Here is a 24,765-nt window from a genome sequence, read left to right on the forward strand (position 1 = left end):
TGGTGGACGAGATCTGGCCACTCAGGGCCACTGAGCTTCATGGGCGTCTATTTGGCTGAGGACCAGCCCTTGCTGGTGTACTGGGTCGAACAGTGGCCCCCAGAGGATATGTCTACCTGGAACCTGTAACTGGGACCTTATTTGGAAAAAGAGTCTGCAGCTATAATTACGTGAAGGATCTCAAGATGATGTCATCTTGGATGATCTATTATAGGTACTAAGTCCAATGACAAGTGTCCTAAAAGATAGAAGAGGAGACACAGACACAGAGAGACACAGAGGGGAAGGCTGTGTGAGGGTGGAGGCAGAGATTAGAGTGATGTAGCCACAAGCTAAGGAATGCCTGAGACCATCAGAAGCTGGAAGAGGCAGGAAGGATCCTGCCCTAGAGCATCGGGGGGGAGTGTGGCCCTGCCCACACCTTGATTTCCCACTTCTGGGCTCCAGAACTGTGAGAGAAGAAACTCCTGTTGGTTTAAGTAACCCCGTGTGTGGCGCTTTGCTTCAGCAGTCCTACGATGCCACACGGAGGAGAGTTGGGGGAAGGAAGAGGGGAGCAGGGCCCACTGAGAGCAAAGGCCCTGATGTCTGTCTGGCCTGCAGCGCCAGCCCGGGAAAACGTGAAGCAGCCTGTTGGCTTCTCTGCTCTCGGCAAGAGAGGCCCTGGAACTGTAGAAATAGTACGTTTCTGTGTTGGCTGCCCAGTCAGATATTCTGGGCATCTCCTACTGGACCCGTGGGAGAGAAAACATTTTAAATAAGGGGTGAGGGCGTAGAGAAGAGACCGAAGCCTGTAGGACAGGGTGGCTCCAGGTGTCTCTGATTAACGATGGGTGGCATACCCTGAAGGTGGGTGGTAGTGCCCACACAGATGCTGAGTTGGGGCCCAGCAGCTCTTGGGGCGGGGCCACTGGATGGCCTGGGGGGAGGGCTGAGGCCGTGAGGAGAATCACCAGCTTCCTAGCACCCAGAAGGACTGAGGGGCCGGAGTAGGCCATTTACTGAAGGCCTCTTCCCCACACCACTGCCTGTCAGAGCCTGGGCAGCAGGAATAAGGGAAGCCCGAGGCCAAAGGATTTGTGAAAACAACATTTACGTTTGAATAGAACTGTCAACTGGAACAATCATTAGATGGACAGGAAAATCTAGATAGTTTGGAATCACCCCCCACTCCCCATCACCCTTGAGGACCTCCTCCTTCCTGAAACGATCGTGCCTTCTCTCGGCCTCTAGGTACCTGGTTGCTCAGGTCTGTCCAACATCTGGGGCTTCTCACCTTGCTGCTCAGAGCACCACTGAAACCTTTACAAATCCCACTGCCACTGAAGACTCTCACACCAGATTGTGGAGGGGGGAAGGATTTCTTTGAGTAACCAGTCAATGGATTTTGCCAAAATGCCTTTTTTCCTTTTACTTTGAAATAGTCTTATTGGCTCATAAGACCGTCTTTGCATTAAAAAAACAAAAACAAAAAAACAAAAACACTATGCAGTATTAAATCACAATTACATTTTTTTTAACCAATTGAAACCGCACAGAATATATACTTTTTAAAAACAAAAAATCCTACAGAACTGAATTCTGTAATGTTATGATTTAAAAATTATGACAACATAGATAATTCCTTATAACATTAATTCATTGCACAAAGCTGTCAGATATTTTCATAAGCGTAACTACTGCCCAGAGTGCAAATGAATACAATTTCAATGTTACAGTTAATAGCAGCAATTGCGCCTACACCTAAGAACTCACATTTCTCGCACAAAATGTTGGTCTGTTTCACACTTCTACCAGGCAACCAGTTACCACTTACCCACTCACCCATCTATCCATCCATCCATCCATCGATCCCCTGACCCATCCAACCATCCATCCATCCTTCCATCCAATTGCCCATCCATCCATCCATCCATCCATCCACTCACCCACCCATCCGCCCTTTAGTACTTCCCTGGACAACTGCCTCACTTTGCTACCATGTTTCCCCGAAAATAAGACCTAACCAGAAAATAAGCCCTAACATGATTTTTCAGGATGACATCCCCTGAACATAAGCCCTAATGCGTCTTTTGGAGCAAACCTTAATATAAGACCCAATGTTATTTTCGGGGAAACATGGTACCCGTATCACATCTCCTTCTGGCTGAAAAGGCACATGTTTGGCAAATGCCAGAGTTCACGTTGACTCTGCCTGTGGCAACCCAGACTGACCAAACTAGAAACCTTATCAAGACTAGGAAACAGGTTGGTCTGTCCTTGCCTGTTCTCGGTAAACCCCAGCACACTGGCACCTCCAGCTCATTGTGGTCACTCCAGGAGGGCCTGCGTCCATGCTCAAGGCCCTGGGACGGCAGGGTCGGTACGGAGGTGCTGCCTCTCCTCCACCTATACTTCCCACCTGGACCCAGTGCTCAGACCTTCACATCAAGGACTTAAAATCCCATGGGCTTCCCTGCACGATTCCCAAATGTCCATTCTTGGGTTGGCTCTCCCAGGCAGGGACCTGCGGGACCCTGGACTAAAGCTGGTGTGCACAGCGTGGGTGGCTGCCAACTCACCCTCTCACGATGCCACTCTCCAGGTAGTTGACCTGGATGAACTTCCCAAATCGGCTGGAATTGTTGTTGTGGGCTGTTTTGGCATTCCCAAAAGCCTGTGAGGAAAACACAAATAGATTTTCAGATGGTGAGGAGGAAATTTCTACAGGCCTCAGCCTGGAGCCTCGGAGCTCCCTTGGGGTATCACAGACACTCGTACTGGAAGTCATTCAGTGGCCCAGGTGACAAATGGAGAACAGAAAGGTGTGCAGCCCAGGTGCGCTCCAACATACTCACTCTTCATCTCTGTTTGGGTTGTGGGAGGGTCTCCCGTTTTAAGTCTCAGACGTGAAAAATGTCAGTCATCAGAATTGTTTCCTAGTTACAACGGTTCAGATAGCAAACTCCAGCCTGTACACCGAATCCAGTCTGCTGCATGTTTTCGTACTGCCTACTATGAGTCAACTGTGGTTTTTGCATTTGTAAATGGCTTAAAAGAAAAAAACTCAAAGCACAGTAATATTTCCTGATATGTGAAAATTCTATTCACGTCTGTGTCCATAAATGAGGTTTTCCTGGCACACGGCCAGTCCTGTTCATTTACAGATCGTCTACGGCTACTTCTGTGCTGCGACGGCAGAGAGGCTGTGACAGAGACTGTCTGGCTTGCAAAGCCGAAAATATTTACTATCTGGCTCGTTCCAGAAGGAATTTGCCAGACCCTGGGCTGATATGAGCTTCAGCCTCCAGGGACCAGACTGGGCGTGAGGGAGCAGGTCTCACCCTGGAGAGATCATGCAATTCTGTGGGATGACAAGCAGTTCACAGCAAACTATTTGTTTTAATTGGAGTAAAATTGGTGAAACATAAAACTAACCATTTTAAAGTGAACAATTCAGTGGCATTTAGTACCTTCACACCACCACCTCTGTCTAGTTCCAGAACATTTCCACCACCCCAGAAGGAGACCCCAGCCCTATTAGGAGTCACTGCCCATCTCCCCTCCCCCTGCCTCTGGGAACCACGCATTTGCTTCCTGTCTCTGTAGATTTGCCTGTTCTGGACATTTCACTGAGTGGGGGCATACACTAGTCTTTTGCATCTGGATGTTTTCACTCAGCTTGATGTTTTTTGGGTTCACCTGCGTTGTGGCATGAATCAGGCCTTCATTCCCAATACGAAAAGGAAAGTATGCATAGTTCATGAAGCCTGCAGCATGGTACGGTTCCTCCTGGGGCCTCCCATGTGACCACCACACAGATTATCCCCCACCCAGGTTCCCAAGGGTGCCCTTCTCACGCAGTTGGTACCCACTGTCCAAGGGATTAATAGATAGGGAGAGGGTGTGATGAAGCCTAGAGGAAGGGGAGGTGCCTGAGGGCTGGCTGAGGTGGGGGTGGTGGGGCCAGGGAAAGAGTGACATGGGGGGGTGACACCCCAGAGTCACACGAGGAAAGGGAAGCTTGGCAGTAGCAAGAAGAGTGTCAGACTGACAGTGTTTCCCTCTGAGGAGGCTGAGCTGTGTGGGGAGGTTGGGGGGGGGGTGAGGACCGTGGGGAGGAGGTGGCAAGGCTACCACCCAGATCTGATGGAGGGCTGGGGGGTTGAGGGCAGGGCAGAGAGAGGTGGCCAGGCTCGCAGGGGAGTCAGGAACGGGGAGACGTGCTGGCATGGAGAGACTGGGTTTTCTTGAAGGCGTCCTTCTGCAGGGGATGGGTGCAGGTGGATCACTGATGAGAACTCCTGATGGGGGCAGCCGGAAGGCAGAAGCCTGTCTAAAAAAAGCATCTGCGAGAAGGCCCAAGACACTTACTTAGAGAATGGCTCCATTCAGCAGAGCCTGAGACCAGGATGGGATCCCGGTTGGGCCCACATGCTACTCACGCTCCTGGCTAAGGGGGTCATGGGACGAGCAAATTCTTGCCCCATTGCTTCAGGGCTTCCAGACCTAGGGAACAGACCTCCCTGTAAAACCCGAGCCAACCACAAAGTCACCAAGCAGGGCAGTGATAATGAAGGGGAGCCCCAGAGAGGCAACCTGGCCTGCACTGTGAAGGGGGTCTCAGCTGGGCATTTTGGGGGGCTCCTCAAGGCCTTGTGGGGGTGTAATCCAGCCTGAGGAGGCACTTTCTTGTCAGACAGTGGCCACAGAGCCAAGCCTTCCTCTTTTTCACAAATCTCCCTTGGGACCCATCACTTGCTGGGTTTTGAAAAATTCTTTGGAGGGTCTGATTAAACACTGGGCTTGTCACCAGGTCCTGACGCATGTGGCCGAGCTGTCGGCCAGTGGCTGCACTGCACCAGCTGTTGGGTCTGCCCTGCTTTCCCGAGTGTCCCTGGAACCCAGTGCAGGGCTCCCTTCCTTGGCACTGCTGACTGGATCATCCTCTGGTGTGGGACTGTCCTGTGCCCTGTAGGGTATCGAGCGGTGTCCCTGGTCTCTGCATGCCAGATATCAGAACATGTGGGGCAACCAAAACTGTCCCCAGCGATGGCTGGGCAGCACTGCTATCTACAGATGCGGGTTTGCAGGGCTGGGCCGTCTGGGCCTTGTTGGGACTCTTCCTCCTGTTATGAGGGCCCCCACATGCACTGTAGGAGCCGAGGGCTCCTCTGGGGAAGAAAACTGTCTTTCTAGGTTTAATCTTCAGTTTCCCCTAAGTTCAGCCTTAGAATTGTGTTTGTTGTGTCAGGCAAAGCCCATGAGCTCTCGATGTATGCTCTGGGAAAGACAGTGGGTCTATCTTCTTTCATTCCATGCTCCGCAGAGCCTGTGGGGTGGCACAGGAGCTGAGGACACGACTTCTCTGTGCTAAACTGAACTCCTGTGGGTGAGCATGAAAGTCCTGCCTGTTCTAACTACAAGCAGATGGTGAAGCGATGCCCGACCCCGTAGGGCTCTGTCCTGGGTCAACAGGCCTCTGGGCTGGGTCCCCGCAGCACTCAGGTCCAGGGCCTGCCTTGGAGGCACCCCGGAAATGTGCATTTGCACCCCGAAGAGCGACAGTCTCTTGTGAACTTGGGACAAATTTCCGTGGTGATTTCTAAGGAAACAGCCAGGTCTGGCGTCCTGTAGAGAAGAGGGAATGTCTTGGGGATGTGGGGCCCACTCACTCTCTGGTTCTGCGATTACTAGTGAGGGGCCCAGTGACCTCACGCGTCTGGTATGCGGTCTCAGCACACTGCGACTTTTCAAAGCCAATCTAAAAATATCCGGTTGGTGCTATTATACATCCGAGGAGGAGGAAACGCTGGTCTGGCACTCCCTGCGAGGGGAGCTATTGTGTAGCTGCTCCCGGGACAGGCCAGGGCACTTGCATGGCCTCCACGCACAAGGGTAGCTGGTGTGCCCAGTGGATCATGTGGGGCTGGGGGTGGACAGGAGGAAGCAGGACACGGGCGCCAGCAAGGATGCGATGTAATCTGGCCTTGGGGCTGGGGAAGCCACATGTTTATGCCATCTGCCCACCAGGCCAGAAATATAAAATACATGTTTCTAATGTAAGTTGTGCACTTTGGAAAAAAATATGTAGAACCACATTAAAAGTTCACCCAACAGAAGAAAGAAAACAAAACATACAGAGACGACCCTATGATTCAACCCTGCCCTGGGTCGTGGTTTCTAGGTAAAACTAACAAAGAAGCTGCACCCACCTTCCTCTGACAGGGGTAGACGAGGCCTGGGCCTAAGGGGGTACTGTGTGGCCCCCACCCTGCCAGGGATGCTGAGAGCCGGGCGGGAGATATCCGGCTGTCTTCCAACTGCCCTTGTCCTTGGGGTTCTTCTTTTGAGAGATTCAGTTTTTAAAATTGGAGACATCCAGGGATGCACATCCTACTTAGCCAGAAATTTCTAGAAGGTGCATATTCTACGTAAACAGGATGGCTCTTCTCTTGGTTAGGATGCACAGTAAATATCTGAGACAGAATGGTGATGACATCACACAATAACCATGGCGTGTACCAGACCCACATCAGGCCTGCTATGGGCTTTCTCCTCTTCCTTTTGCTTGCACTTCTCTAAGAAACAGATGTGCCCTCCCCATTCCAGATGAGGAAACCGAGGCACAGAAATCTAACCTCCCCGAAGTCTAAGAGCAGGTGGTGGACATAACCCAGCGCCCCCACTACCAGCCCACGCCCCGCCTACTGGGCCCTCAGTCCCTGCAGCCTGGGCTCCGTCTTTAGACCTGTTCTCAGTGCCTGGGGCCAGGCAAGCGGGCGCGGGACTTTTCGGGTCGCCTGCCCGCCCTGGCGCAAGCCCTCTCTGAGTTCACACCTGGCCTCTCCTGCATCCCACATGCAAACCAAACAAGCCTTGAGTGGATCTTATTAGGTCTACAACGTTTTGCTCTCAGATGTCAGAACTCGAAGCCTGAGGAATGAGCTCGAAAGGTAAACACTAACCTGTTTCTCATGTCAACAGGCGAGCCCTGGTCAGGGTCCCCTGGACAGAAGTCCCCTAGCTTTGATGCACAGGGCGGTCACCTTTCCAGCCAGACTAAGGGAGCCAGATCTGGGATAACTCCCTCACCCCCAGATTTACTTGAGGCCATCCTTTCTTGGAGGAAAGTTCTAGGTCATCCTAGTGGCTTTGTCTTGGTTGTGGGGTTGGCCTTCTCTGTTTTCCTAATCTTCTATCCACAAGGACCTCACTTCCTGTGTTTGTGGTTCACGAGATAGCATTCATTCACTCACGCATTGACTCATTCGTTCATTCACTTAACAACAATTTACTGATCAGCGGCTGTGTGCCTGGCACGGTTCTAGCCTCAGACAACTCCTCACTGTGGGCGCCACCAGGGATGCCCCGAACATCGACTTTGGCTGAAACTGGATGACACTGCCTCTGGGAGCACCCACAACCGGTCTGGGCAGGATGGGCAGCCTGCTGCCTCCTGTTGCCTTGATGGTGCCCTTCCCTCTGCAATGCCACCTCTGGGTGAAGCCTCTGTTCTTCCTCTCATGCCACGAGCCAGGCAGGGTTTTGGGATCTTGTGTCTGGTCAGGGCCAGGCACTGAGATGGAGAAGCGACTGGTGTTGCCGGGACAGGCTGAGATTCGTAAGAGACTATTGGCAAATACTAGGCCACGACAGAGCCTAAAGAATGGGCCGAGAAAGAGAGAGGGTCCCGCCGCTTCCTGGCCTCCCACTCCAGCCTGGTGGGGAGAACTCAACACTCAAGGGTGACCGGAAGCTGGTGCTGGCACAGTAGTCCCACAGCTTGGAACCCAAGTTATTCTCCCAAGTGTTTTCCATGACCCTGGGTACCTTTCTATGTGAGAGTGCTCAGCCCACACCCACTGATAAGTGGTGCCTATGTGAGGACGTGGACGATGGTCAGACCCTGCGGGAGGAGGCCCGGGAGGCGTCCCACGGCTGTGCCAGGCCTGCACGGAGCACGGGAACGCCATGGGCCGTGCCCCCGCCCAGGTGGCACGTGGACCGAAGAGTCTGGAGGATCTGCTCTGCTGAGTTGGCTTAGCAAACAGCCCGGGGCCATTGAGTCAGGGCTGGGGCTTTCCTGCGTGGAAATGCTGGGGAACAAACCCTGGCCCAACTGGGAGGTGTTAACTGGGGTTAACTGGTTCCAGGTTCCTCTCCTGTAAAATTAGAGAGAAAACCCCTGCCTTCCAGAGTAGTTTGATGACAGGAGACTGTCTTGTGCATCAGGGGCCAGAAAACTTGTTCCGTGCAGGGCCAAGTAATAAATATTGGGGCTCTTGTTGCAACAGCTCCACCCTGCTGTAGCATCAAGCAGCCACAGACGATCTGTACACGAATGGACGTGGCTGCGTGAAGGACGCCCTTCTGACGTGGGGCAGGGGCAGGCTTGGACACTGCCAGCAGGGTCGGCAAATGACGGCCAGCCACCTGTTTCGGTGTAGCCTGGGAGCTAAGAATGGTTTCCACATTTGTAAATGCTTGAACAAAAATCCAAAGAAGACTATTTCATAACACGTGTGAGTAAATGAGATGAAATTTGGCTTTCAGTGTCTACGAACGTTCTGTCGGTGCACAGGCATGTCTGCTTACCTAGGGTCTGCGGTTGCTTTGGACTGAAAAGCCGAGTTGAGTCGTTGTGATGGAGGCTGGCCTGGCAGAGCTGAAAATACTGACCCTCCGTTCGGCTGTTTACAGGAAAATTGTGCCCCTGCTGAATTAGGGGGCCCTCAGTTAAACGTTCCCTTCTCCCCAAGGGGCCAGGGCAGTGCCGGGGCTGGGGAAAGGCACTCAGACACGTGGTATCTGACAGACACATGATGGCTGAACATGAGAGAGCATGAGAGGGGTGAGTGTGGCACAGGCTAACTGGTCTCCCCCGGGGCGCAGCTGGGACACTATGAAGCCAGAGACAGACATAGAAACCTGCTCCCTGGACGCTGGTGGGCGCGGGAGGTGGGGAAGTGAGAAGCACCGCTGATGCACTTTCCACAGAACTGCCACGGAGGGAGCATTGGGTTTAGGAGGAGGCGGCCTGTTCCAGGAAAGGAGCATGCCGGATGAGGACACGAATGACGACGGGAAAGGAGTACTGGTGACTGCAGTGAAAGGAGGCAGCTGTGGGGCAGGAGGCAAGACCCCCAAACCCCACCAACCCATGCGGGTGGCAGCTGCAAGCTCGGTGGGACTGCGGGTGCAGGGCAGGAAGTGGAGGAGTCCCCTCCAACCTCATGGCTCCCTGACACATAGATGAGGAAGTAGAGGCTCTTCAGGGCCTGGCTGACACCCAGCCTCTGGCCTGGTTCTATTCTCTTCCGGTTGCCCAAGGGGCTTGGGGCACCAAGCAGGCTCTTGACAGCCAGCTGCTGGATGGGTGGATGGACAGACGGATGCTGTAGGCTTGTGCAGAGAGCCGAGTGACAATGGGACATGACACTCACCTCACCTGACGCCCCCAGTTCATAACAGACTCTGTCACTCCTATCTAGAATAGTGCTGTCAGCTACAGACATGGACAGAAACACTGGAAACGCAGCAAGGGCTCCTGGGGCAAGACGAGGCCCTTGTAAAGGGGACAGATTCTCACCAAGGGCCAAAGTTTCATGACAAACCCTGCTGGGGTGGGGGTGAAAGGGAGGTGGGCCAGGGGAATCTTGGGGGGAAAAAAGAAGAAAAAAAAAAGTATGAAACAATTGATTGTATCTCATATTTTCCTAAATTTTGGTTTAGGTTATGATGAAACAAACCATGCACTAGATCATAGAAGGAATAAAAAACAGATCAAGCTCTGATGGGGGAGGGTCCTGCTTGGTTGTTACTGCACCAAAAATATTTGAGGAATGCATCAAGATCCCTGAGGGTCCATCCATTTGACACCTAAATCATTCTCTTTGGGGTTTGCTTAGTTCTTTTTCTCAGGTTTTTGAGTTGTGAAATTAATACACTTATTTTCATTCGTTATGGACATAAGTGTTTATGGCTGTGAAATGTTCTCTCATTGCTGTTCTAAAAACATCCTGTGGATTCTGATATTGTTTTTGTCACTTTTAGAAAATCTGTAGTTTTGGTTTGTAGATCCCTGTTCATCTGAGAGTTGTTTAACAGAAGTTTACTTTTCCTTTAAAAAAATTTTTTCCATGTGGAAGAGCCTTTAAAAAATTAATTTCTAGTTTTATCACTGTTAAGAATGTTGCTTGTAATATTTCTACTTCTGGAAATTCTAGATGCTTTCTCGGTGGCCTTATAAGGAATAAATTTTGAGAACATTCTGTGAATACTTAAGGTTTATTCCCAAATCAAAGGGTTTGCTATATGGCCACAAGATCTGCCTCAAACACATCCTTGCCTTTTAATGAACACTCAACCAGCCTTGTGCTGTGTGTTTGTACGTATCTGTTTTTTCTGGTATTTTTTTTTGTCATTTCCACTCTGTAAAGGCAGTGGTTCTATTGTTTGGTGCATATTCATTGACAACTATTATACCTTGAGTGTAAATTGAGGCATTTGCATTATGACAAAACTTCTTCGTCACATGTAAAGTTCAGAGGACCTATTTCTACCTTCTCCATGTCAGAATTACAGCTCTGTTCCTCCTGTTTCTATCTGCCTGTTCCACCCGTGCCTATCCCTTTATTTTTAGCTGCCGGAACCACTTTAGTTAAGGTGTGTCTTGTTCATAAGGCATAGAGTTGAACTCTGCTTCATAAACCAAGCTGAAAATCTTCTCCTTTTAATAGCTGGATTGCGCTCATTTAAACTTAGCAGCCCATGGGCTCATTCCATCCATCATTAGCTCTCTGCTTCTCTGCTGCTTGGGAGTGTGGCTAAGAGACTGGGGATTGGAGCAATGCTCCAGGTCACTTTCGATGACTGCCTGAAATCCTGCACCCTTGCAAGACTTTCAACCTGACTTTGCAACTGGTTTGCATTGCATTTGTGTGGTGGGATGCACCGGGGAGAGGGGAATCCATGGGTTCTGGTGGATGGACACCACCCTCCCTGCAGGCCCCACACCCTCAGGGAGGAGGTCACCCTCTCTAACTGGGGTTGGCAAATCAGTCATCCTGGGGCACCTTGACTTACAGCAGTGGGAAAGGAGAGTCGGAATTGCCAAGGGGAATTGCCCCTTCCCTCCAGTGAGTCACCACTGTGCAGCTCTTGTGGTTTGGGGTGAGGGAGAGAAAATGTTGAGAATCCAAGTGTGGGCTGTGGGGGCTTGTTAAAAATATAGTCTTCGGCCCCATCCCACAGTTGTAGAATTTCTGGAAAGGCTGAGAAACCTACATTCTTAAACCAGAGCTGGAGGGGGTTCTTCTGATTCCTGGAAGGGTGAGAACTACTGCTTTAGGGCTTATCATGAGTGTGAAGTACCTCTGGGGAGAAATCAAGCATGAGGATGTCTGTTTACACCTCTCTCTCTTTCTTGAACATCTGGAGTAGGGGTTGAGATAGTCAAGGGCGGGACAGAGCAAAGAGCTTCATTCTCCATATACTTAGTTTAATCCGACTGCTTTCCTAACGCTTAGCCCTGCGAGATGGGCAACTTTCATACTCCTGGGCCTCACCAAGATTGGCTGCTCCCCACCTGCACCCTGACCCTACGTGGTACAGTAAGGTGGAGGGTTGAGGGAGGAGAAACCCGGTTCCTGTGATGATGCAGAAACAGGCACAGAATAAGAAACCATTGCTGAGAGCCACCTCTTAGCTATGCTTGCATTCTCACAGCCCTGAGAAGGGCCTGTCTGCCCATTAGGCAGGTGGGGAAACTGAGCTCAGAGGCCTAAGTCAACTTCCTGACAAGGGGCTGCCAGCCTGGCCAGGAAATTGGTGCTCTGGACACTGCCACAGCGTCAGGATGCTGTCACCTCCATATACGAGTGGGGTCACCATGGCCAGAGCCCAGGCGGTAGTGGGAAACATTTCAGAGGAAGAAAGAACAGGATATAGTGACAGCGAGGAAAGACCAAAGACCACTGACGATGGCACTGCCGACTGACATGGGGAAGTGGGAGAGGATGGAGGTGCATTAGGGTCAAAGTTCAGTTTGCCACGACCTCATCTGCCTGAGATTTGCTTTACACGCCTTATCGATGTAGTGAGAGCTTGTCTAAGCTGGGGGTCCGCAAACTATGCGCCATGGACCAAATCTAGCTTGACACCTTTTTAAAACAAATAAACTTTTAATTTTACATTTACAGGAAAGTTGTGAGAATATTACAGTGAATTCCCATGTACCTGGCAGTTAGTCTTTCCTGTTGTTAACATCACAGTGTGTATCTGTTGCGACTAATAAACCAATACTGATTGATACACTGGTACATTATTGATATCTAAGTCCATACTTTATTTATTTGGATATCCTCAGTTTGTCTCTAATCTCCGTGGTTTTGAGTCCTTGACAGTTTTGAGGACTGGTTGGGTATTTTGTAGAATGTCCATCAATTTGGGTCTGTCTGATGTTTCTCTCCCAACGCCTGTTTTGTAAACAGTTTTAATAGGCACACGGCCCTACCCATTCACTACAGATTGTCTGTGGCTGATTTTGCTCTACGTACAATGCAGAGCTGAGTTGTTGCAACAGAGATCGCATGGTCCTAAAATCCAGAAACGTTCATTATGTGGCCCTTTACAGAAACAGTTTGCAGATCTCTGGTCTAAGCCACTTGATAAGGGTTTAAGCTTAAATTGCTTAACCCAGCATATATACCTCAGGAATGGCTACTGCAAACCCACTTTGGCTAATTTGATCACTCAACATCAGGAGTTTCATCAATGAACATAGCGAAATGTCCAAAGTGGGCTTCCATGGGCAGATATGGTAATGTTCAAGACACGTGGGTTGGATAAAACATGTTGGAGACACTTGCCACCCTTGTTGGGCAAATTCCATCTGTGGCCTGCTCCTCAGGGACAGGGCTTAAGTCTGACCCCAACCCAGTCCCGTGTCCCACTGCTGGATCAGGGGCTCCTGTTGGGCTCTGAGAGATGGTGCTAAGGCCCACCAAAGAGGCCAGAGCCAACAGAACCAACTTTAGGACAGTTGGGCTCCTGTCTGCTGATACGAGATGTGATAAAAAAAAATACGGTGAATGTTTAAATAAAAATATTTATTCCAGTAAAAGACACGGTGTCATTAATCCACCTCAAAATACTCCCCCTCACTTTGGACACATTTATCTCATTGTTCTTGCTACTTTCTGAAGCAGTTCCAGGAAGTCCTCTTTTGTGTCTTTAGTGGCACTGTCGTGGCTGCCTCGATGTCCTGAATCGACTCAAAACATTTTCCTTTCATGGTCATTTTGACTTTGGGGAAGAGCCAGAAGTCACACGGTGCCAGATCCAGTGAATAAGGTGGATGAGGACACACCGTAATGTTTTTATTTGACAGAAATTGCTGTTATCAGAAGTGATGTGTGATACAGAGCGTTGTCATGATGGAGGATGAAGTAAAGACACTCACAAAAGAGGACGTCCAGAACTGCTTCAGAGAGTGGCAAGAATGATGGGATAAGTGTGTTTGAAGCGAGGGGGAGTGTTCTGAGGGTGATTAATGGCAATGTGTCTTTTGCTATAATAATTCTTTTATTTAAACACTCACTGTATTTTTCGAGCACATCTCGAATAGCGCACGTGACAGAATTTAACTGAAACTTGCATTCATTATAATCCTCCCGTCTCTAGCTACTGATAGCAGCAAGATAAGATCTATGGGAAAGAATCTGAAAGCTGGATGTGCTGGGTCCCAGCAGGGAGTGTTCCAGATGTGTAAAGCCTGTTCTGTATTTCTGTTTTAATTGTGCTGAAGTTCACATAATGTAAAATTCACCATTTTAACGTACAATTTGGGGGCATTTAGCACATTCACTATGTTGTGCAACTGTCACCTCTATGTAGTCCCAGAACATTTCATCAGCCCAGAAGGAAACCCTGTACCCATGAGCAGCGCCGGCTATCACTTACCTGCCTTCTGTCTCTATTGATTTACCTGTCCTGGACACTTCCTATTGACGGGATCATACACTAGGTGACCTTTTGTGTCTGGCTTCTCTCATTCAACATAATGTTTCTGAGGTGTATCCATGTCCTAGCATGTGCCTTCATTACTTATGGCTGAGTAATCTCCACTGTATCCACTCTGCCTTGAAAAGGGGCAGCAGGAGCAACAGCCTGCTTGCCTTTGGTGGACTCCATCTTCCTTGAGTTGGGGGAGCCACGGCCGGTGCTGACCTGAGTCTAGGAGGACCACTGGATGCAAAGGCCCTGTGATACCCGCGATGGTCAGAGGAAGGTACCCCCAGCTACCTCTTTTTCGGGGGGATGCAACTCTCTCTTCGACTTCCCATCATAGGCCTGCTTCTAGCCTTTGCTTCTTTGGAGGGCCCCTCCCTGGCAGCTCCGGAAAGGGCATGGAAATCCAAGCATGCACAGGAGGGCCACCCTGGGCTCCCAACAAGGTGTTGCCCTTACCTTGGTGTCACCGTGACCTCATTTCAGCAATTACTCATTCCCTGTCCTTTCCGCAGCTGACACCCAGGGCTGCTGAGTTAGATTAGCTTGCTATAAGAAAATAAATGGACCCTGAACAGCCAATGGCCCTCCGAGCCTCAGCATACAGGTGGCAGGAGCCACAATGCGTGCTGGCTCTGTTGACCATGGGACATTCCTGATTTGTCCTCTGACTCTCCCAATAGACCTTGAGGAGGAACTTAGCTAGATGATGGTGGCAAGAGCATGCCAGACTGAGAGTATAGCATGTGCAAAGGCCCTGGGGCAGGAGATATCAGGCAGCAGAGAGGTTGACTTGCTGTAGGTCACACAGCACGCGGGCAGCTGAGATGGGCTGCTTGGTCCCACACCTGACTTTTTGGCAGGGGGCAGCTCTTGGCCCTGAGGTCCTGCAGGTGGTAAATTCCGGCGGGAGGGGTGTGGTCACATGCTGAGGGGTGAGAACTAGTTCAGGCACTTTGGCAGAACCGGAGCTATTCCCTCAGGGGCTGCGTGTCCTTGTCGTCCCTCTCCCCTCCCACAATCTCACTAACATTCACCAATGAGCAGCACTGTCCAGGTTATGGGATCTCCATGGCTCCCTGCAGACTGTCCAGAGCCCCAGGTCTGATTTTCAACAGTATAGCCTAAAGGGGCCTAAACTAGAGCAGGTTTCTCAGCCTTGTCTCCGCTGGCATTTGGGGCTGGCTCATTCTTTGCGGAGGGGGCTGCCCTGTGCACTGTAGGACGTTGAGCAGCATCCCTGGCCTCTGCCCATGAGATGCCAGCCTCCAGACAGTGTCAAACACCTCCTGGGGGCAGAATCGCCCCTGGCTGAGAACTGAGGCTTACACTCAGTTAACATTGGCTTTCCTATAGATCCCCGTGCCGTTAAGCAGGGCTAAATGGGGGCCGGCCCGGTGGCTCAGGCGGTTAGAGCTTCGTGCTCCTAACGCCGAAGGCTGCCGGTTCGATTCCCACATGGGCCAGTGGGCTCTCAACCACAAGGTTGCCAGTTCAACTCCTCGGGTCCTGCAAGGGATGGTGGGCCCCGCCCCCTACAACTAAGATTGAACATGGAACCCTGAGCTGAGCTGCCTCCCAGATGGCTCTGTTGGTTGGAGCGCGTCCTCTCAACCACAGGTTGCCAGTTGGATTCCTCGAGTCCCGCAAGGGATGGTGGGCAGCGCCCCCTGCAACTAAAATTGAACATGGCACCTTGAGCTGAGCTGCCGCTGAGCTCCCGGATGGCTCAGTTGGTTGGAGCGTGTCCTCTCAACCACAAGGCTGCCCGCAAGGGATGGTGGGCTGCGCCCCCTGCAACTAGCAACGGCAACTGGACCTGGAGCTGAGCTGCGCCCTCCACAACTAAGACTGAAAGGACAACTTGAATCTGAACGGCACCCTCCGCAACTAAGAAAGAAAGGACAACAACTTGACTTGGAAAAAAGTCCTGGAAGTACACATTGTTCCCCAATAAAGTCCTGTTCCCCTTCCCCAATAAAATCTCAAAAAAAAAAAAGGGCTAAATGGAGCTCTAAATTCTCACAGGTTGCTGTGACTCACTCTGCCACAAAGGGGTGATGATATCATCTAGTCTTTCCTGAGAACCCCCACGGAAGGCTCTGGGCCTCAGTGCCTGACCACTGACAAGTGGGGCCACTCTCCGCTTCACCCAGGAGCAGCTGGTCAGCAGCCATGAGCCAGAGTCACAAGGCTGGGCAGCGGCTGGGCAGGTAACTGCGAGACTCACACTCGAACCTTTGGTTTTCCAAAGACAGGCCACCTCCGGGGGCCCTGGGTAACCAGGGTCTTAACGGGCAACTGACTGATACAGAAGGAAACTTCGGAGGGCAGCTCCCCAGTGACTCTGGGGACAGGGTACGGGAGCCACTCCATCCTGGATAAGAGCTAGGAAATAAACTGACTGCCAGACCCTGTGGTTGCTCAATGACCCGCAAGGCAGATAGTGCTGATAGCTAGACAGATACCCCCACTCACAGCCCAGCCCTGGTACAGCAAAGCATCCAGAACATTTGGAAAGGGCGTTGGCTCTGGCAGGGGTATCCCAGGCCCAAGCGATGCTTCGCCTTTTAATCAACTCTTTCTGCAAATTCTAAGGAGGCCTTGCTGGGTGTCTAAAATATACCCCATAATTTCACTCTTCTCTTAGACGTAGCATTCCCAAAAATATAACTTCTCCCTTTGTCTAAAATAGTCTTGGATCACTGCGAAGTGTCAGGGCTCGGTACTTGTACACAGCAGGCCAGAAAGACAACTTCGAAGCCACAGGAGGGGCAGGGAGCGCGGTGGGCTCTGCCTTCCGGGTGGTCGTCCCTTCCCTGGTACTCCCAGGAGCCCCTCGACACCCCAATCCTCTTTGTAACCCCACAGACACCCTCTCTTTCTTCTGCACCCCTTCCACTCGGACGTGGCCCCATTTTTCAGCGGGACAGTCTCTTGGATGTCGGTTACCCTGTCTGCTCCCTCCTTCTGGTCCACGTGGCTCCTGCAGTTGCTCCCCCCGTTTTCTGTGCCTTGCGACATCCCCGTGGTGAGATGGGAATACCTGTGCCTGCTGGTTTGCATTAGGCACTGGGGCTGGGAACGCTGCCACCCCAGCCCGGGGCTCGAGAAGCTTGTCCTCAGGCTCCTTCTCTTGCTGAATCACTAGCCCCCCCCACCCCCCCGGGGAATCCAGAGAGCATCCTCCTGATCACACATCCGACACCACAGATGCCAGCTTCCTCTGGGGGTGCTGTGACCCCGGGTGCGTACTTCCGGCCTTCCCCCAGCATGGTCAGGCTGCCTCTCCCAGGAGCTCAAGGAGGATCCGGGGTTGGTGGGGAAGGAAAAGTCCAGGAGGCACTGGGGTCTGGGGTGGTGTCCTCATCCTGCTGTGCCCCTGGCAAACTGCGTGGATGCAGGTGGCCTCAGGGCCCAGGTGCAACTGGCTGGAAACCCTCCCAGGGCCTCCCATGAGGGTGTACGACAGTGAGGGGCCTCACACAGCCCCAACCACCCTCAGTCAGAGCCGTAAAAACACTCCCTGCTGCCGGCGGGACACAGAGCCGCAAGGTGGAGCCCACCCTGCCAGGATCCTCCAGGACGTCTACATCACAGGCTTCCTTTTCCAACCCTCCAAAACCGCTTTAAAACCCTACGACCCTGACACCAATTCCGATGGGTGGTTTTCCCCCCCACACCAAGCAATTCTCTGACACCAGCTGGGTAGCCTACAATTTAACTCAATTAACTCTACTTGGAGATAGTGTCAGATCCCACAGGCTATGAACTCAGTTTCACAAGACTGCCTCCCCTTCAGATGCTGATGGCGTGTCCAGGTTGTCACCTGCGCTTTTCACTGGCTGGCTATAAATTGGAGGTTCCCACGATGCCCTCCTTGGGTGCTATTAATTTGCTGAAGCAGCTCACAGAACTCAGGAAACCAGTTTACTAACTAGATCGCTGGTTTAACTGTAGAAGTGTACGACTCAGGAACAGCCAGATGAAGAGACGCAGAGGGCCAGGCATGGGGAAGGCGCGCAGAGCTTCCCACATCCTCTCTGGGCCTCCCAGCCTCCCAGCACCTTCCTGTGTTCACCAACACAGAAGCTCTCTGAACTCCCTCTCTTTGGGCTTTCACGGAGGCTTCATTATATAGGCACAGATGATTAAATCACCGGCTATTAGCTATCGAGTCAATCTCCAGTCCCTCTCCCCTCCCATGGAGGTCAGGGGGTGGGAATGAAAGTTCTAACCCTCTAATCACGTGGCTGGTTCTCCTGGGAACCGGCATCCATCCTTAGGTGCTTTCTGCCATCTCATTAACATAACAAAAGACACCTCGATCACTCTCATTACTTAGGAAAGTCTAAGGATTTTAGGAGCTCTGTGCCGGGAATGGGACCCCCAAACCCCAAGTATATTTCTTACGATAAATCACTCCCCCAGCGTGATCTATAAATTACAGACCCCTGTGGGGCGATGTTTACAGACATGTGTCTATACCATGTGGCACGGATATACATGCAGAAAGATTTGAGTTGGTGATACAAGTCGTCTGGAATGAAGGTGGGAATCTGGTTTCTTTAAATTTAGGAAGGGAGAGCTGAGCAGAAGGTGAGAAGAATGCATACAGAAACTAACTGGAATGTTCTGGAATTTTCTTTGTGTACTTGGAGGTATGAAGGCTCAGCAAATCTTTCCTGTAAAGGGCCAGGTGGTAAATATTTTCGACTTTGCAGGCCATATGGTGTCTCTGCCACAACTGCTCTGCTCTGCTGTTGAGGCTTGAAAGCTGCCAAAGACAATATGTAAATGAGTGGGTGTGGCTTGGAGGCAATAAAACTTTATAGAAACAGGCCAGACAATATGTAAACGAGGGATGGGGCTGGGTGCCAATGAAACTTTATTTACAGAAACAGGCACTGGCAGATTTAACCTGTGGGCTGTAGTCTGCCAATTCCTAGCATGTACAAAAAGAAATTAAGCCTCAAATAAGAAAGATGTTAAAAACAAATGAAAACAACATGAAAAAGGCAGGAAAAAGGCAAAGAAGAGCACCCAGGTGGATCCAAAAGTGATAATAAAACGAGTCACATTTTTGCCAAAGGGGGCCGATAACCACGTGTGCCCCCTGGCAGCCAAAACCACCACAGCGGCCCTGGTTTGTTTCCTGTGGAGGAGATGCTGACGGGAGAGCGGTAGAACCATAGCTAACACCTGGCATTAGGTTCAGAAAGTCACCCCAGGAGGATGGGGTGAAAGGGTGACAAAATTCCAATGCAGAAGAACCAACACAAACGATCAGAAAACCAGTGGAAGCACTTTCATTACATTTGTCCGCAATAAAACCTGCAGGGAGCATGTGACTTCTCAGCTGGGGGGTGGGGAGGGGGGCGGAGTCCTCAAATCAGCATCAAAGAGCAGCTCTTAAAATAACATTTTAAGATGTCACTCAGTTCCTGGAAGACAAAACAAGCGGGATGGACGTTGCCTGTTATGGGTGTGCAGGGCCCATTCTCTTGGCTGTGGCTGGCTGGGGGTGTGGGGATGTGGGGTGGAGTGGGGGTAGGAAAGACCAACACTAGCCACCTCTTTCGGAGAGTGAATGAGAACACCAGCTGGACTGCTCCCTGGACCACCAGCCACCCCGAGATGCGACAGACAGCACTGAACACAGGTGGGTTGATGTGTAACAACAGCAAGATGTTACCCCCCAAAATATGAAACTATTTAGGCACAGAACATCTGTTAAACTGAAATCGGTCTTTGCATGCAGTTGGCCTGAAACTTATTCTCAATTGGCCTGATTCTTCCCCTCTGGGGAGACTTGGTGATGTCTGGGGACATTTTTGGTTGTCATAACTGGGGAGGGAGGAGGCACCTGGTGGGTGGAGGCCAGGGCTGCTGCTCAATACCCTACAGTACACAGGACGTCCCACCCCAGAGAAGGATCCATTGATGCCCAGGCGTCGGTGTCGAGGAAGCACGGCCTTTGTCCCTACATGAGGCCTGAAGTCGACAAGTGGCCTTATTCACCCTCCAATCTGCTGTGCAATTTGCCTGCTCCTGTCTTCTTCCTGCCCAGGGTTCCAGCCTCAGCTCCTACCCTTCCTTTGGGCTGCTCTGTCAACCCAAGGTCCCCCCAAACTACGTCCTCAAACATCTTAGAAGGCCACGCCAAGGGACAGAAGCAGCCAGAGATTCTATTCCTGGCCCCTGCAGTGGCCTGGGTGGGGCCTACCTCCCTCATGGGCTCTCAGGAGCATGGCCTCCACGCCACACGGCACCTTCTCCTCCCAATTCCTGAACCATCGTATCTCCCTATACTGTCCATTCTCCCCGGATCCCACCCTGGGCTCTCGTTTCCCCTCTCCCAATGATGGGTGACCCTGATATTCATATTGCTGACCTAGTCAGCTGCCCAGCCTCCAGGATGGCCCAGGCCAGTCTGAGCCTTGACCAGGGGGTGAGGGACAACTTCTGAGCGCGCTACAAAGCAGATTGGTGGTTGCCAGGGGCTTGTGGGAGGGGAAATGGGGAGTGGCTGCTAATGGGGTTTCCTTCTAGGGGTGATGAAAATGTTCTGGAACTAGATAGAAGTGCGGGTTGCACAACATAGTGAATATGCTAAAAAACACTGTTGACTTGAAATGGGTGGATTATATCTCAGAAAAGCTCTGAAACAGAAACTCTAATTGCAGAGGCACACCCCTCATTCTGGAACCTTCTATCTGTCATCCTGGCTGAGTGACTTTGCCTGTGTGACCCTAACACTGGGCAGTGGCTGGCCAATCAGTGCCCTGTGGGAGGGAAGGATATGGCCTAGGCAGGTGTCCCTGAGGGCATAGGTCAAGGTTAGATGATAACATGTAGTTCTGGGTGACCTGCCTGGGCGGGTGGCCCGGTGCTGATGGAGGGTAGTGGGAACAGACCCAGAGGCCCAGCTTGTGGAGGGGACCAGGGGAAGTCTGGGGTCATGGGAGACTGGGTCTGTGGGGCCCTCAGGGGGAAGATGCTTAGGACTGAGGTTGGCACAGATCCCAGTACCTTGGGGCCCCCAGAGGCAGCAGCAAGTTCCGTGTCTCGCTGTCCCAGGTCACTGGCCTCCTGTGGGTGTGTCAGGTGGCTTGGGGCATCACTGTCTCTCAGCCTCCACTCTGTGGGCCAGGGCATGGCGGCTACATGAAGCCCCCAAACCCTAGCATACAGCAGCCTCTGGCCACTTGGGAAAATGACCCAGTTAGCAAGGATCCTCGTTTCATTTCTGCTTTCGAAATTAAAATCCTATATGCATCTGTGAACGCTGGTGGCATTTGTTCCAGTTCAGGAAAGACAAAGAGAACCTGGGCCTTATGCGCCCCCCATCCTCAGCCTCGATTCTGAGGTCTGGGCCCTGGGCTGCTGCATCTGGTGTGGCAAGGTTCTCTGAGGGCACTCGAGAAGGGACCCCAGCATGCAGGAAGGAGGACGCCAGACCGCACGCCACCCTGGTGAGCCTGCCATGTGCACCTTCAGTTTTTCTGAGCTCAGGCAACTGTCCCACACGCATATTGTGTTTCGGGAGGGAGGGGGTTCAGAGGGCAGGCTGCAGCACGCTGAGCACAGCCAAGTGACATCGTGTGAAACTGACAGCAGCAGTTAACTGTGGCAGGCGACGGATCAGCTGATTGGAACAGTGCCCCCTTCCTGTTTTCTGGTCAGAATTGCACAGCAAGGCTGCAACCTGCGTCCGGGGGCGGGGGGAGGGGGGGCACCCAGCGACACCCAAACCTCAAAACAACTCAACTTCTCCTTTCTGGGAGCTGAGAAAAAGTCCCGGATGCTGCCAGTGGTGCCGGTCTTTGGCTGAGGAGAGAGAGGAAATCTTTCACAGACACAGGGAGGTATCATGAACTTAGGCTGGTACTCCAGCCGGCTTCCAACCGTGGTCAGGACACAGCTGCCTGCGGCGTGGCCTGGGGAGCCCAGGCTGGAGTGGGTTGACTTATGTCCTCCCCTCCCCCCAAATATATCCAAGTCTCGATTCACAGAACCTGTGAATGGGACCATATTTGGACACAGGGTCTGTGCAAATGCAATTAGGGTAAGTATCTCGAGGTGAGATCGTCCTGGATTGAGGGTGAGCCCTACATCCAATGACAATGTCCTCATGCGAGAAAGGAGATTAGAGACACAGAGACAGACAGAGACAAGGCCATGTGGGGACGGAGGACGAGGCCGGAGTGACGCGGCCACAAGCCATGGAATGCCAAAGGGTTGCTGGCAGCCCCCAGGAGCCAGGAGAGAGGCGTGGGACCCATGCTTCCTCACAGCCTCCTAAAGGAGCCAACACTGCCCACAACTTAATTTCGGACTTCTGGTCCCCTGAGCTGTGCGAGAATAAATTCCTGTTGTTTTAAGCTTCTCCGTTTGTGGTGTTTTGTCGACGGCAGCCTCAGGACACTGGTACACTCACGTGCCTCCCTGTGGCTGTTTTCTCATTTTTAAAATGAGCAGAGCTGTTGTGAGGACTCAGAGAGATGACAGATGGAAACTGGCACCTGAACCCTGACACCCAAATGGGCCCAGAGGCTGATAACGAGTGATTTCTGTTATGAGAAAGTGCCCCTTGGTTTAGCTCTGAATGGCTGGGGCTGACCAATGGACAGGGTGTCAACAGTCAGCCGCTGAAAGAAATGGTGACTGGGTCTCATGGGATCACAAACTGTGACTCCAAGAAAGCTGTTCTCACCCGGGGGGAGATTCTGCCCCCAGGGGATAATTGATGACGTCTGGAGGCATTTTCGGTTGTCATAACTGGGGGGAGGAGGTGCTCTTGGCACCTAGTGGGTGGAGGCCAGGGCAGCTGCTGAACACCCTGCAGTGCCCAGGACGGTCCCACCTCAGAGAAAGACAAGATTCCAGATGCCAGCAGTGCCTCAACTGGGAAGCCCAGCTCTACATGAAAACAATCTTCTCACTTTCCAAAAGGTCGCCCCAGGAAGCTTGTATATGGCTATGACGTGGATTTGCTGAAGCCGGTTTTGGAAGCTGGCGTGGGCACCTCCTTCCAGCAGATCCTAACCATCGGGGTAATTGGGCCTTGCCGGCTCTCACCAAGGCTCAAGGGAGGCAGCCAGGCGAGGTCAGAGGTTTCTGACTCACAGGGAGCAGACGCCTGCCATGGAGGGTGACTAACGGCCCTCAGACAATGTGCCAGCATCCCTCAGGGGTAAGTGCAGGGGAGGAACCAGGCGGCCTTCAGGATGTGGACCTCCAGGATGCCTGCTGAGCTGGGGTGGCCTTCAGGGAAGAAGGCAGCAGACGCCACCAGCTGTCATTCCATGGGGGCTGCTTATTGTGGGCTGACTTGTGTCCCCCAAAAGACATGTCCATGTCCAGAACCCCCGGAACCCGTGAACATGGCCTTACTTGGAAATGAGGTCATTGCTGGCATAATTAGTCAGGATGAGGTCATCGTGGATTAGGATGGGCCCTAAATCCAATGACTGGTGTCTTGATAAGAAGAGAAGGCCACGTGACAACAGAGGCAGAGAGTGGGGTGCTGAGGCCACAAACCAAGGAACACCTGGAGGCCCCGGAAGCTGGAGCAGACAAGGAAGGGTCCTCCCCTAGCGCCTCCAGAGGGAGCGCGGCCCTTCCAACACCTGTCCTCCAGAGCTGCGAGAAGGTACACTTGGTCCTCTGAATCCACGGGAGTTGCCGCAGGGATTCAACCAAGTGAGGATCAAAAATATCAGGGGGGAAAAAAAAATGCCAGAAAGTTCCAAAGAGCAAAACTTGAATTTGCCACATCCCTGGGAATGAAGGGACGTGTAGGCACACCCAGCGGGAGCCTATATGCAAATACAGGTTACCTGCAATTACTGTACCTTTTTATACAAGGGACTTGACTAGTTGGGAATTTGGGTATCTGAGGGGGTCCTGGAACCAACCCCCCTGGAGACCGCGGAACACCTGTAAACTCCTGGTGATTGAAGCCCCCCCCCGTCTGTCGTCCTTGATTATGGCAGTCACAGAACTTCATCCGGGTATCTTGGGTGGTCCCCAGCTAAGAAAGGAAATGACGCCACGGTGCCAATCCTGCCTCTTTGCTGTGTCTCGTTGAGACCTGGGGCTCAGCATCCTCATCAAGCACGGCCTGGACCACACCCACCTGCCTGCTGGCTCTGTGAGGGGTGAATGGCCACTAGGTCAACATTGGGTCTGCCCTGTCATTCATGTTCTTAATTTCTAATGTCATTGACAACCTGCACCATTTTACCTGGGACTGCAGTGCCACACACCCATGCAATGGCCTAGAGCACCTGTTGTGGCCCCTGGCCCTGGCTGGGAGGACAGTAGGGACACCGGTGGCTTCACAGCTGTGATGAGGCCAATCAAACCTGGGATACCCTTCTTGGCTCCCACATCCTATAGGGCCCTTCCCACGGCCCACAAGGCCATGAATGATTTGCCTGTCACCTCTCTGTCCCCACCATCTCCCACTCTGCCCCTCGTTCACCCCACTCTAGCCTCTTCCTGTGCCCTCCAGAGCCTCTGCCTTTCTTCCCAAACACCAGGCGTGGTCTAGCCTCCTGGCCTTTGCACTAGCCGTGCCCTCCTTCCACAGTGACAGCTCTGCATGGGCAGGCCTGTGTCCTCTTTGACCACCACAGAGCCCAGTGCCAACAATGGCGCCTGGCACACGGCAGACTTGTGTGAAGAATAGTTGCAGAATGAACAGACGTTCGGAATAGAGGAGGGAATGCAAACATGGTACACAGCATTATAGAGAAAAATGTCCAT

At 52.0% G+C, this 24,765-nt stretch overlaps 1 protein-coding gene across 14 annotated transcripts in view; it reads right to left on the minus strand.

Moving 5' to 3' along the window:
• Positions 1-24,765, minus strand: part of MYO9B (myosin IXB) — a 79,741-nt gene that overhangs the window by 38,323 nt on the left and 16,653 nt on the right. For all 14 annotated transcript variants that reach the window (XM_074337955.1, XM_074337951.1, XM_074337952.1 and 11 more), the window contains exon 3: positions 2,562-2,656. In XM_074337955.1, the coding sequence (XP_074194056.1) occupies positions 2,562-2,656 (95 nt within the window). The remainder of the gene's footprint in view (positions 1-2,561; positions 2,657-24,765) is intronic.

Source organism: Rhinolophus sinicus, linkage group LG07, assembly GCF_036562045.2.
Source record: "Rhinolophus sinicus isolate RSC01 linkage group LG07, ASM3656204v1, whole genome shotgun sequence".
Classification (NCBI taxonomy): Eukaryota; Metazoa; Chordata; class Mammalia; order Chiroptera; family Rhinolophidae; genus Rhinolophus; species Rhinolophus sinicus.